The 13747-nt window shown below is 39.2% G+C and overlaps 1 protein-coding gene across 1 annotated transcript; it reads left to right on the forward strand.

Moving 5' to 3' along the window:
* The first annotated feature begins 2196 nt into the window (after positions 1-2196).
* LOC117946601 (alpha-N-acetylgalactosaminidase-like) lies at positions 2197-12459 on the forward strand. Its single transcript, XM_034874862.1, has 9 exons — positions 2197-2329; positions 3783-3939; positions 4507-4647; positions 7353-7564; positions 7692-7786; positions 8244-8405; positions 8976-9173; positions 9360-9500; positions 11853-12459. Exons 2-9 carry the CDS (start codon positions 3785-3787, stop codon positions 12057-12059), a joined length of 1311 nt encoding a protein of 436 aa, XP_034730753.1. The 5' UTR covers positions 2197-2329; positions 3783-3784; the 3' UTR covers positions 12060-12459.
* The last annotated feature ends 1288 nt before the right edge of the window (positions 12460-13747 follow it).

Consider the following 13747-nt stretch of genomic DNA (forward strand, 5'->3'; position numbering starts at 1 on the left):
AATCTGATAATACACCTGCAGCCCATCCTTTTTCCACCGGCGCTCTGCCTTTCTACACTCTCGCCTAGCTGCGCGCGTCGCTTCACAGTGCCATGGCTCAGGCTTTGGTCTAGGGCGCATGGCTCTTAGCGGAGCTACAGTGTCCAAGACCTCAGAACAGGTGGACAGAAAAACGTTTGTTAGTTGCTCTGTGTCTGAGGCAGCAGCGCTGCTGTTTGCTTGCACATGAGCAGCAAAACAAAAAGAAAAACAGGTGGAGGTGTCGGGCTTAAGAGTGCGGCCATGACGCACGGGAGCGGGTGGTTTTACTAAATCGTTTAAAACAAAATCAAACATGACAGGACAATGATCCGAAAAAACAGCATCAGACACTAATACATTCTCAATAGGCAGCCCATAGGACAGTACAAGATCCAATAAATGGCCATGTATTTGTGTGGATCCTGCAACATGTTGAGTTAAATTAAAACCATCAATCAAATCTAAAAACTCTTTCTTTTCTCTTTAATATGATCCTCTCTCTGTCAAAATGTCCATTATTTCTTGCATTATTGTTGTTAGCTTTTTGCTGGAATGTTACATACCCTCCTCACCTTGTCCATGTATAGGTATCAGCACTTCATGTTCAGCTCCATCAATGTGTCTGTCACTCCTAGTAACACTTGTGGCTCCACCGGTTTCCGTTTTGATCTGGATTAGTGATTAGTGAGAAAAGGGAAAACATGCAGGAAATCGTCGCAAGTTGGATTTGAACCCTCGACTTCTGCGTTGAGACACAAACCTCTATGTACATGCATGCCTGCTCTAAAAACGTAGCCAAGCCGGCCACCGGCTGTTGCCTAGTCTTCCTTTACGCACACGCTGATACGTCATGAAGGAGGAAATTAGAAATAACTGTTGTCTTGTACCAAGTTGTAAACATGTTCATTTCAGCTGTGAAGTTGGATAGTTTAACACGGGGCTCTATGGGGAATGATTAAAACGGCCAATCGAGGACCTGCGGTCTAGCCCCACTGCCGCTTCAGTTACACACGCATGACAAACATCCTTTTTAGCGTCATACTGAGGTATTACTAATTATGTAAATAAAAATACCTTTGATATTAAATTCAACAAGTTCGTAAACAGTGAAATAGTTTTTTTCATCTGTGAAAAGTTATTACATGTCATTTTGTCATTTATAGTTTCTCTCACATGAACCTCCAAAAGTCACACAAAAGTTTTTATTTTGAGTGAGTCTTTAAGGTCAAGAAGGTTAGATGTCCGTCCCAAAATAGCGCCCCAGATGCATCTTACAACGGTGAAACATCTTTATTAGACGGGCTACTTTGGGAAACACTAGTGGCAGCGCTTTCAGATTGTCCTCTGAAAGCGCTGCAGGTTCCTTATGCCACTGGACATTCATGGGCTTAAAAAATAATTTTACATCTTTTACAACAGAGCAATCTCTAAGACACAATGCAAACACACAACAAACAATGTTTGTCAATGTCGTTATAGCCTAACACAACTGTAATTAGAAACATGCAGGGCCAATGTAATTTCCTGTTTAAAACACTCATAAAATGCTTTTTTGCCATTGACCAATATGCAATGATAAAGATCAGTATATATGATAGAATAGTGGCATAAACATGTGCCAGAGGCCACCAGATTTGGAATATCAAACCCTCAGTAGCCCTTGTGCTGTTACTACAAATGTTATTACTGTTATTACTTCAAATGTTTATTAACTACGAGTCCCTGAAATATTTCTCTTTAAATGTCCCCAACACTACTTTTTTGCAGTTTTAGGTATATTTTCATTTCTTAAAAGCATGGTCATTATTGTCACTTTGTGTTAATTTCTTCTATAAGCAGTCCCACAGAAAACACTGATATTTTCACCACCGATTGTAAAGCAACACCAGCATTATACTGACTACAAAAAAATAAATAAAAAACGTGCTAAAAAAAAAAAAATACTAAAATACTGAATACAAATGAGCGTAAAAAAATATGCAAAAGTTCAAACAACATGCAACACAACAAATAACCACAATACCATGCATCTGCCTCTTCTTCTTTTAAGGCAGCTGGCATCTGTTATATTGCACTGCTGCTGTTCCACCTTCTTCTTGTGGGCTTTTCTCTTTCTTTAACTGTCTATGGTTTTCGGCCTCTTCAACCTGTTTCCTGTTTTATCATGTGACACAAAGGAGTCACATGGCACTTGGTTTACCTAACCAGGAAGAGATGATTGCAGCTCAGGACAAAAAATCCAGGAAGAAGAGAGGGCAGTCACATGCCTTCAATAACAATACATACACTGATTGTTTCAGGTAAACAGGTAAAAAAACATCGTTTTTATCGTTTTTTTCATTGCTTTTCGGTATAAAATCTTGTGTTTAGTTAGGTAAACAGGATCTCTGTTGCACGACTGTTCTTTGTCTCACTGTAACTTTCTTTATCTGACCAAGATATCAGAGCTAATTCATGCAGTAAGAAAACTAAACATATAGGTGGAGTGGTTGTGACAGGGGGATGGGATAGTCTTTAAAATGAGCTGCCAAGTTATTTCATCTATAAAGCTGCGTTTCCCAGGGTGATCTAAATGATGTTTAAGAACACTTTAAAATCTCATATTGTTCTCAATTAAATTATATCAACTTGGAATTTGTAACATCTAAACAAGATTTCCGAATTTCAAGATAAATGTAATTTCTTATTTTCGTACCTCTTAAGATTCAGAGCATATAAACATGAGTTGTTCTGACTTGAAGTCATTAAACCTCAAATGATGACTTAAATAAATGTACTTTGGAGAGTTTACTTATTTTTATTAAGTTTTTAAATAAACATGATCAGCATATTGGCTTTTCCACTGTATTTGTATCTGTAGTCCCTCTGTAGTTTGAAAACAGACACCATGGAAACTTGCTGTATGTCTTTAAACGGATGTTAACATAAGTCATGGTTGTTTATTTTATGATAATAAAAAAAAAACATCCTTGGTGAATGTTAGTATAGAATTCAGTCCGTACCCCTTACACTCATATTTAACAAAATTAGTGGGAGCAGTTGTTGATTCAACTTAATAACTTAAAGGTTTCCTGTGGATTCTTGACCTCTGGGGCCGCTGTGGAGAAGTTTTTGCATGTTTTTGTTTCTCTCGTGTACAAGGACGCACATGCATATGCACATGTATGCAGGTTCCCATGTCCCCCCTTACTCATGTACCAGAGTGAGTGGCGTGTACTTCCACAAAGCATGCCTCTGTGTTGTGACTTTTTAGATCTTTATTTCCACTTTGCACAGAAAATCTGCAACTATGCAGACATTAGTAAAAAGACATCAGTCAAATTGCACATCCTAAGAAAAGAAAAATAAACAAAACATGGAATAAGTTGGCAAGATGGCACTAACTGTAATTGCACATGCTAAGTTTAAAGGTAAAAAACACTGTTAGGATGGTTGAATTGTCAGTTTGCAAGCAGCACTAAAAGAAATTGTAGTCGTACTAGTTAGCAATCGATGTCAGTCAAAAGAAAAGTCATGAAAGCAGTCGAAATGTCATTTTAAGGGTAAGCACTGAAAGTGATTGCGCTGTCAATGATAAACATTCTGCGCAATACACACTTATGTTCAGGAATCACAAATGTCTGGAAAAAAACAAAAACTGCCATTTGTTAAACAACATTAACAAACTATATCTTTAACACCTTGAATAACATGTATGTCAGGAAAATAACAGGTATGTGAGTAAACCATTAGGAAATGTATTCTACACAATTCTTTTTTAGAAATGGGGCCATTAGCGGCAACTCGGCTCCTTGCCATGATCTCACTGACTGTGGCGCTAGACAACGGACTGCTGAAGACTCCACCTATGGGATGGATGGCCTGGGAACGCTTTCGCTGTGATATTGACTGTAAAGATGACCCAGAGAACTGCATTGGGTATGATAAATTAAAAGGGAGTTTCTGTGATTTAGATTACCCTGGATATTCTTAGCAAAGATATTGAAGGTACAATCACTAACAAGATAATTGTTTTCATTTGAATAAAGGGGCTGGAACAATGACTTGTACTTTCAGTCAAACCTTGCTAAAGAGCTTGAGGAGTAGCCTGGCATGACCCCCATGCCAGGCTACATTGCAATGATTGATGATGACCAAAACTTTGGAAAGATGGCTGTAGACAGTTTAAAAAATGAACACAATATACAGTATGTTTTCATGATTTTAGTGTATGAAAGTATGAGACAAAATTCTCACCATGAAAGCTAAGCAATATTTGATAGTTACAATACTGTTAGTTGGAAATTTTCCCAGGGATATTAGTAAGCTCAAACTAGACTAACAGTCAATACAATTCCCATCCAAATAATTACTCAACTCTGCCTTGGCCAACGACCTTAACTTTCCACCACTTAATTGAAAAGGACGCAGAAGTTCATAGTATAAATGTTTAAATGTGTTTCATGAGTGGCTGACAACCTCTGTCTTCCTTATCTCTGTCCAAAGTGAAGGTCTGTTTAGAGACATGGCTGACCGATTGGCTGAGGATGGCTGGAAGGAGCTGGGCTATGAGTATGTAATCATAGATGACTGCTGGATGTCCATGCTGAGAGATGAACAAGGGAGGCTGCAACCGGAACCCTCCAGGTTGGTCTCCTTTTCTCACTTTGCAGAATCAGTCTGTCTGTGCTCTATCAACAGTTTTACAACAATGTTTATGCATTAGCACCAGGTTAGTCTCGCATTGCCGGACCACCACAGCGCTGCAGAGTAAGGTCTGGCTCCACCACACTTCCAGAATAGGAGAAAAAATTCTGTTGGTTGTTTGCACAATCTTCTTGGGCGGTCTTTAGTTCTGAACGCTGTGACGGTGCCTTGGCAAACTGGTCTCGGTGGGAACTTGTTTTGATGTGTTTTGTTCAGTTCAATTCAGTCAACACAAACATTTCAGAGGTTTCTGTTAGAAACTCCAGCAAACAACTTGTTTGCACCTTGCACAGTTCTCCTTGGTTTTGTTGTAAGTGCATTTACCCAGTGGGCACTGCATCAGAGGGGCTCCTTGTTTGGCCATACCAACCTAACCCCATGTATTTGGTTGTATCTGATGCGTGTTCTATCTGTTTTGTTTTAAGCATCATATAACCTGCAGCGTAGAAACATAAATGACGTGAAATAAATGCTGAAACACAATATAATCAATTTCAGCATTTCTTTTTGTATAATGCTGAGATTTATAGAAATAATACAAGTCAGAAACATTAGTAATTTGTTCAGATGAGACACCTGACATAAATAGTTATCATAGAGTAATGTGGACCTACATACACTAGTGGGATTACAAGTGCATTAGAGGAAATACTGGTGTGCAGATGAGGTTCTGTTTCCCTTTCATTGTGTCAATGTGTGGCCGACACGCAAATGCATCAATTCAGCTGCAGAGGAGAGGCTGATGAGAGTCCCAATGTTTATCAATGCTAAAGGGGGGTGGTGTTTTCGTGAAACTCAAAACAAAAAAACATGTATTTGGGCTTCTAAACTATTATTCTATCATCATGTCATGACAAAATGCATATCCAGAAGCCAAATTTATCTCTCACATGAAATTGTAGAAGGTATATATATATATATATATATATATATATATATATATATATATATATATATATATGTGTGTATGTGTGTGTGTGTGTGTGTGGACCCACTGTTGCCTTCACATCTTTTTTTAATCTTCTCTAAGCCATTGGTATTTTCCAAGCTTCTCGTGTTCCTTCTTATTGATGTTGCTGTTGTCGCCCACACAAAGACGAATTTTGCAGTATTATTATATTAAAGTGTATATTTATTTATTTTACGTTCTGATAACGTTCTGATGGAAATGTAAAAATATGATAGATAGATAGATAGATAGCCTTTATTATTTGGACTCATGGTCCATAAAAATACAAAAGCAACAACAAAGAAACATACATGTCATACTGTCATATTTTGTGCAGAATGGTGTGCATTGTCTTTTGAAAATGTTTAAGGTAGAAATTGTGCACCTAAAGTTGTAATTGAAATAGTTTAAATAACTGAATTCTCATAGGTGTGTTTTTCAAATGTTCTAATGAAGGATTTGTGCAATTCAGAAATTTAATTATTTCATTTATATTGTTATATAAAAAAATCTGCCAAAAGTATATACAATCAGATATATAAAAAAATATTAACAAGCGCAGAGAGCAACAATTGCATAAAATATTAAGAATAATATACAAATAAGATGTAGAATAAATATTCTAAATAGTACAAATCCGTTATCAATCAAATGTGAAAACACACTAAAGAGAATCTAATTATTACACTATTGCACTGAGAACAGAAAAGACAAACTAAATCTAAGTCCTGATGTTTCTGGCCTTCCTTACTGCAAAATCGTCATTATCTTATGAAATATGCACGCCTTTTAAAAGAAAAGTGTCAAAAAATGTTTGAATTTCAGAACCTTAGGAAATGGACAGCCTTCTATTAACGAGCCTATTAACTCAATAATAATAATAATAATAATAATAATAATAATAATAATAATCTTTCAACTCAGGACAGCACCACTTCTCACAAATACAGAAAGGATTGCAGATGAAAAGATTTAACTGCCACGTAAACAGCTTGCTCCGCTAATACTGAGCACCAACGGTATCGGTGACTATGCAGCAACCCGTTCGACCCAGAGGTGAACTGTCCCCCGCTCCCCCCTCCCCTTTCCCCTTTCCCCTTCTCACACAGCTCTGTGCATTGCATCTTCTCAGCAATCAGGGGGCTCCATTTTGCCAATTCCCCACACAGGAAAGGAAAGATAATACAGTGGAAAACCGCTTTGAAGTGCTTGTGCCACCCCCCATGTGTCATGAAAATTTTTTGCCCCCAGTGGTTGACCGCTTCGCCCATGCCAAAAAACGCTACTCTTGCTTGGGATTGCTACATCTATCACAACAGCCTTCTTTTGCTGTTGGTTGGCCCACACAATGTCCAAGGGTTAGCCATCATCATTTTATCAGTCTGGATCTTGAAGTCCCACAGGGTCTTAGCTCTGTCATTCTCAGCCACCTCTCGAGGTCCACTTCCACTCAGATTTATTGGTCTTGCTCCCAAGTTGGAAACAGCTGTGTTAGTGGTTAATTGCTTACTCTTTGATTAGTAAATCAGATCATACCACCAGGTTGGGGCCTAACCTGATACTTATCTAGTGCAGTAAAACCATAATGTAAATAAGGCCTGTTGAACTGAAACATTGTTACACTCTGGGGTCATGTTGGAATTGTATTACTATTTGTCTTTACTATTTGTAAAGTAACTGTGCTTGCTTCCTTAAGGTTCCCAGGGGGCATTCCAAAACTGGCAAGGTATATACATGACCGTGGACTAAAGCTAGGCATCTATGCAGACATGGGCACTCGCACATGTATGGGATTCCCTGGTACCACACTGGATAAAATAGAGATTGATGCCCAGACCTTTGCTAGCTGGGGGGTAGACTATCTGAAGTTTGATGGCTGTAACTCAAATCCTGTACAACAAATGTTGGGTAAGAGTATACCAATTTTCTGAATGGCATGGAAAAAAGTAATTAAAAACCTAAATATTCTTATTACAAAAGCCAAACGAGGACGATCATGGACGAGCCAAAGCAAGTGTTTTCTTGTGTCACACAGGTTACCCTCTTATGTCCAAGGCTTTGAATGCTACAGGCAGACCTATGGCCTACTCCTGTAGTTGGCCTGTCTATGTTGGAGGCCTTCCAATGAACGTGAGTGTCATCGCTATGTCACTTTCAAATCAAGTCACTGGGACTTGGACAGAACGGTGCCAATATTGTGAAACAAGACTGGATAAAGGCAATCACTGCAATGAAACTATCTGGATGGATTGCCATGACATTTTTATAGACATTCATGTTTTTACCTAATCAGAATCACCTTTTATTGTCCAAGTATGTGTACACATACAAGGGATTTGACTCACATTTTTGCGCTCACAATTGCTCTCAATGTCTGCTAAACATCAGCATGTTAACTTGTTGAAGTAAGGATTTAGCTCAAAGTAAAGCTGTGTCTAGTGCATGCCCACAGTCACTAGAATGGCTGTAGACTCTTAATCTTGTATTAACTATGATTGTTTTAATTTGTTGTTTACACAATTCTTTAGCAAAAGGCACATGCTATTTTGGTTGATAGCATTAACGTCTGTTTCTCTGGTTCTACCAGGTAAACTACACTTTTCTGGGCGATATTTGTCACCTGTGGAGAAATTACTATGATATCCAGGATTCTTGGGACAGTTTGCAAAGCATCATTGAGTGGTTCTCCAACAACCAGGATGATCTGCAGCCGGCTGCGGGGCCTGGACGATGGAATGACCCTGACATGGTATGATGGATTTCTCTTCATTACTGAACCTTTATAAAATAACTGATCATAGAGGCAATCTGAACCCTTACTGCTGTGTCTCAAGGTGTGATTACACCCAAGGTTATCCTGTTCTGAAACAAAGTAAATAAGTTTTCTTAACTGCATTTTTGTATTGGATTTGTTTTTGTTTATACTGTCCAATTGCAAGCAAACCATGATTAATATACATAAGCCATATGATAAACAAGTAGCTTGCTTATTGGATAGAGTTTGGCTAAAATCATATTTTCCATGTGACAATTGTTTTGTCCATGTCCACAATAATGTGATTACATTTTAAACAATCTTTGTTACTGTTTAGGTATTCTAGCGACACTAATCTGTTGTTTCTTGTATAACACACTAGCTTTTCAAAAACACAACACAAGACATGGGTATAAGGGGTATAAGCAGGACACAAGGCAAGGCTTTCCAAAGTTTGCTTTCATGGATGAGTGGATGCTGTGTGGTGGTAATGTTAAGCTCTTCTTTGCGTTACCTTATTCATTCCCTCTTCATGCCTCACATACCTTTGCTATCTCTCCTCAGCTCATCATTGGAAACTTTGGTCTTAGTGTGGACCAGGCTCGCTCTCAGATGGCTCTGTGGGCTATTATGGCTGCACCTCTCATCATGTCTAATGACCTTCGAAACCTGGACAACAGCGCAAGGGCCATCCTGCAAAACAAAGTGGCCATTGCCATAAACCAGGACCCCATGGGAATCCAGGGAAGACGGTTGTTGCAGGTCATCATTAAGACATCAGTTTATTTAGTGAAGAAGGCTAAGAAATAATATACACAATGATACACTGAACATCAAAAGAGACGTGGGGGGAAATTTGGAGTCAGAGTTTGGCACTAAAATAAAAATCAAGGTGAGTGCCTTCAAGGAACAGGCTCATATTTGGTGTGTGTGTGTGTTGTTGCACAGGAGAAGAGTCATATTGAGGTTTACTGGAGGCCACTGTCTCATTCAGCCAGTGCCCTGGTGTTCCTGAGTCGACGGACAGACATGCCCTACCACTACCGCAGCTCTCTGGCTAAACTCCACTACAATATTGGCAACTACAAGGTTTGTACACCCTCATGACTGGTATTAGCTGCCATCAGCTAATTAGTTCAGGGTGTTTTGTAAGTGTTCTATTGATTGACTCAGCCCCGGGGTGCCAGCAGCCAAACCTGGAAAGAAAACCACCAATGGGAGCTGTATTCCCTGTCGTCAAACTGGCCATCTCCGTCAGTCTAAGAGGCAGTTTGGTCCTGCAATGGTGACTCCAGTCGTGTTCACTGGGAGCACCTAGTCCCAGTGAAGTCAGCTAAATTGCTAGCATAGCAGATGATCTCACATTTAGCGTTATTGGCTAGTGTAAGCTCTAATAAAAACTGTGAAAGAACAAGCCCCTCCTTAGCTTCCTATTTTCACAGTTAACTAGTGGAGATGTGGAATCAAATATATTGCTAGCCGTTAGCAGGAAATATTGGCATGAGTAAAACACTGAAACTTTGCAAGATTAGTTACTGCCATTAGGCATGTGTGTAGACCATAGTAAAAAATTATCCAACTTCTTCAAGTTATGTTTATAAGTACTATATATTTTTGATAGTATTAGTAATCATCAAATTAAATTACCATGTTTTTTTTTGGCCTTACAAAACATGGGCATCGGAAAGTGGGTGTGACCACAGTGCATCTGTTTGTTTACTTATAATAAATTAAACTCTATTCCGCATTTTAGCTACAGCGTTGACTTCCACGCTGCTGCTTCCTCAAATCCATTCCACTTGGGTCATATATCCATATAAATTGAACTCCATTCCGTGTTTTCACTACTGCTGCACTCCAAGATCAAAAAGCATCTTAGTATAGCATGTCTGCTGCACAGGGGTCCGTTTCAGAAAGCAGGTTTAGGGAAAGGTTTAGTGTTAACCCTGAGATGAGGGAAACGCTGGGTTTCCTGTTTCAGAAGAGAGGTTCAGGAAGGAGGTTTAACTCTGAGTCTAACCCTAAACGCTGACCCTGAGATGGGAAACTCTGGGTTGTTAGTTCCACAACAGATGATTAAAGTTGGTGCCATCAACTCCGAGTAGGTTCACTCAGAGTTTAGAGGGTGCACCACCGCAATAAAAAGGTAGCATGAATGGAGTCATGATACTGCGATTCACCATGGTAACAACCACAAACAAACTGTTCGGAGGAAATACTCATGCACACATACAGCGAGGTTGAACAAGTATTTAGTTAAAAAAAGCATCACAGTAAAATAGCGAGAATTGGTGGGGGAGAAAATGTCTTGGGTCAATGCTTATGCTCTAATATAGTGTATTAATTTCATATTTGATCACAGGTAACCTATAATATTACTGATGAAAACTAGAATGGTAGTATGCTACACCTATCATTTCATTTAGGTGCAATCCTGCGGGTGAAAAAGTGAACTACAACTAATCCCATTCTGAGGCTGCAACACCTTCATTATGATTTACAGTCATCACTTCTTCTTAATGTATCTTACTGGTTTGTGTCCAGGGAACTCAACAAAAATGTTTAAAACACTTTTCAGAGCAAATCACATTCTTCTGCCGGCACTTTACTGATATGCTCTGCAACAACAATGTTGGAAAGAAAACTGCCGTTTGCAAAAAAATGTAATGCAACACAAATAATGTGCAGGGATGTAGAGCATGTCCACGATGGGTGACATTAGTGATATGAGGACGGAAAAGGTTATGTAGGCTACATAAGTGATAGACTGGGAAGAAAATTGATACCGCTCAAATAGTTATCCGGAAATGAAAATAGTAAAGTAGAGTCAGGGACTCAATATCATCTCCTAACAGATGTTTAACTCCCTGCAAAGAAATACAGCTTCTTCATCAACGGGATCATCGACAAAAGGAAACGCCATGTTTGGAACAAAAACGTTTTATAGTGTGCCTACACAGTTAATACACAAACATGTTTTTAATTCATGCGGATAACAAACTGCGCTAAAATGCACCTGATACAGACTGAATGAGGAAATGACAGAGCGGTGTGTCAGAGGGAGGAGACTGAGAGAAGAAAACCTGCTCCCGACCAGGTTAGGTTCACAGACTCAGTTACCATAGACTGTGAGATTGAGTTAACCTCTCTGTCTGAAACGGGCTGGAGTTCCCCCCTCTCTCTTAGGTTTGATTAACCTCCCTTTCTCAAACAGAAAACCAAGAGTTTCCCTCATCTCAGGGTGAACTAACTCAGAGTTTCCACTAAACCTTCTTTCTGAAACGGTCCCCTGGTCAATGAGAGAAGGTACCCCTGCTTTGTGTTGATATTAAAGCCAAGGGGCTACTGTATGGTTATCTTCCTTGACTGGCAAGGTAGGACCCACCCACATCTTGTTGCTTCAGAAGCCCATGCTTAAATATGTTTTTTTCTTGCTTTTAGGCCTATGATGTGTTTGCTGGCTCGACGGTGAAGGCTTTGAACGCCACCACAGAGTTCTCCGTCTCTATCAATCCCTCAGGTGTTGTCATGTGGTACGTTTACACAGAACAACAATCCAAACAGATGGAGATACTCCACTACCAGCAAAAGAAAGCCTCACAGTTCACATTCAACAACGCTAAACCTGGGCATCATACTGTGTTATGAAGAAACTTTTGTGGAAAGGAAAAAAAATGCTAAGCTGGTATTTTATAGAATTATTTAAAAGGCAGACAGGCTCAATCAAAGCCATCTCAACCCAATTTGGAATTATCGTTGAATAGATGTTCTTTTGCACTGATGTTCATGAAACCAAATATAACAAGTTTTCATATTGTTCTCTTTTTTAAACTGTTTAGAAGTGGCTTTCCCTTCAGTTTAATAAAACATCTGCCTTTTTTGTCCTCCTTTAAGATGTTTGTGCCAGTAAGTAATTTTGGCAAAATATAGATCAAATTGTGTATATATTGCGGATTTTGTGTACTTACACACCAATCTGACAATCATGATAGAGACTTAGAAATGCTGGGCCATGGCACTGTGTACATTAAAATAGACGTGAACTTGTTTTTGGGTGTATTTTCACCTGGTTTATCTCCGACCCTCCCACTGGGTGTTTTCACTTCATAAATATTAATTGGAACATTTTGGTCATCTACAAATTTCCTGTTCTGCGAACCAAGCTAGCAAAGTACTACCTTTGTTATAAATAGTTTAGCATGTGTGAGCACATACATCTAAGGTAGACTTTCTCAGCCACTAGGCCATGAGTGCTGTCTACTGGGCCAGTTCACTTTTGTGAGTAAAGATATTTTTTCAATAAAGTTGATCAATCTAATAGCATGATGGTAATTGGATACTGAAGTTATATTAAGTTTATAAACAATTATTCAAAATAATTCATTATTAAAGGAGATATCCGGCCAATTTTTATGTTAATCTTGATTGTCATAAATATGCGAGTACTTTGAAAACCCCCCGACCTGAATCGGTGCAGGCAACACTGAGTAGCTGCAGCTACGTGTACAAGCTTCCACTGAGCTAAAACGGCAGTTAACGGGGCAAGTTTTAGAGTGCCTTTGTGCCTCTTAACAGACACATAATGCAATTAATATGTCCGTATAACATGCACAAGGCCCTTATGTAACATCAAGATGCGTTTTCACATCAGACATTGTTTTCATTTTAATTCAGCTACCCTGTCTTGTTCTTGCCAGTGGGTAGCTTACCTGGTTAGCTGCTAGCTGTTAGCTGCTAGTGATAAGTTTGTTCAGCCAGGCTTTTCTGAATATCATAAAGCAGGAGTTACGTGTGTATTTCTATCCATCCATCCATTTTGTGTGTGATTGATCTGGTGTTTGTGAGTATGAGGCTTGGTTAGTTTATTTCCTTCTCAAAAATAGGTAATTGAGCACTGTAGTGGTTATGACTATATCAGTAACTATGTATCTACATGGGAACAGGCTAAATATGTGTGTGGCTTGCACAGTAATAACGTTTCTGCCAGCTGTAGCTCGCGCTTGGAGCATCTGCTTCCTCTGCCTGTTGCACCTCTTTGTGTGGTTCTTTCCAACTCTTATGAGGCGAGATCTTCGGTTTTGTTTTCTCTGGTTTGAATAAATAAGGATGACCATCAAACTCAAAAGGCTCTTCCGTAAGTTGTATAGCTGCTATATTTACCTAGTTACGTTACTCCAAGCTTCTTCCCTTGTGAACAACGCTGTGAATAACACTGCTCTCTACCTCACACACACTACTGTTGAGCTACCTTTTCCTGCTACAACCATAGACCGTATATATATTGATGGACAGAGCATCCGGTTCGGAAAAGTGCAACCACTGCGGAAGTAACTTAA

The sequence above is a fragment of the Etheostoma cragini genome, chromosome 6 (assembly GCF_013103735.1).
Source record: "Etheostoma cragini isolate CJK2018 chromosome 6, CSU_Ecrag_1.0, whole genome shotgun sequence".
NCBI lineage: Eukaryota > Metazoa > Chordata > Actinopteri > Perciformes > Percidae > Etheostoma > Etheostoma cragini.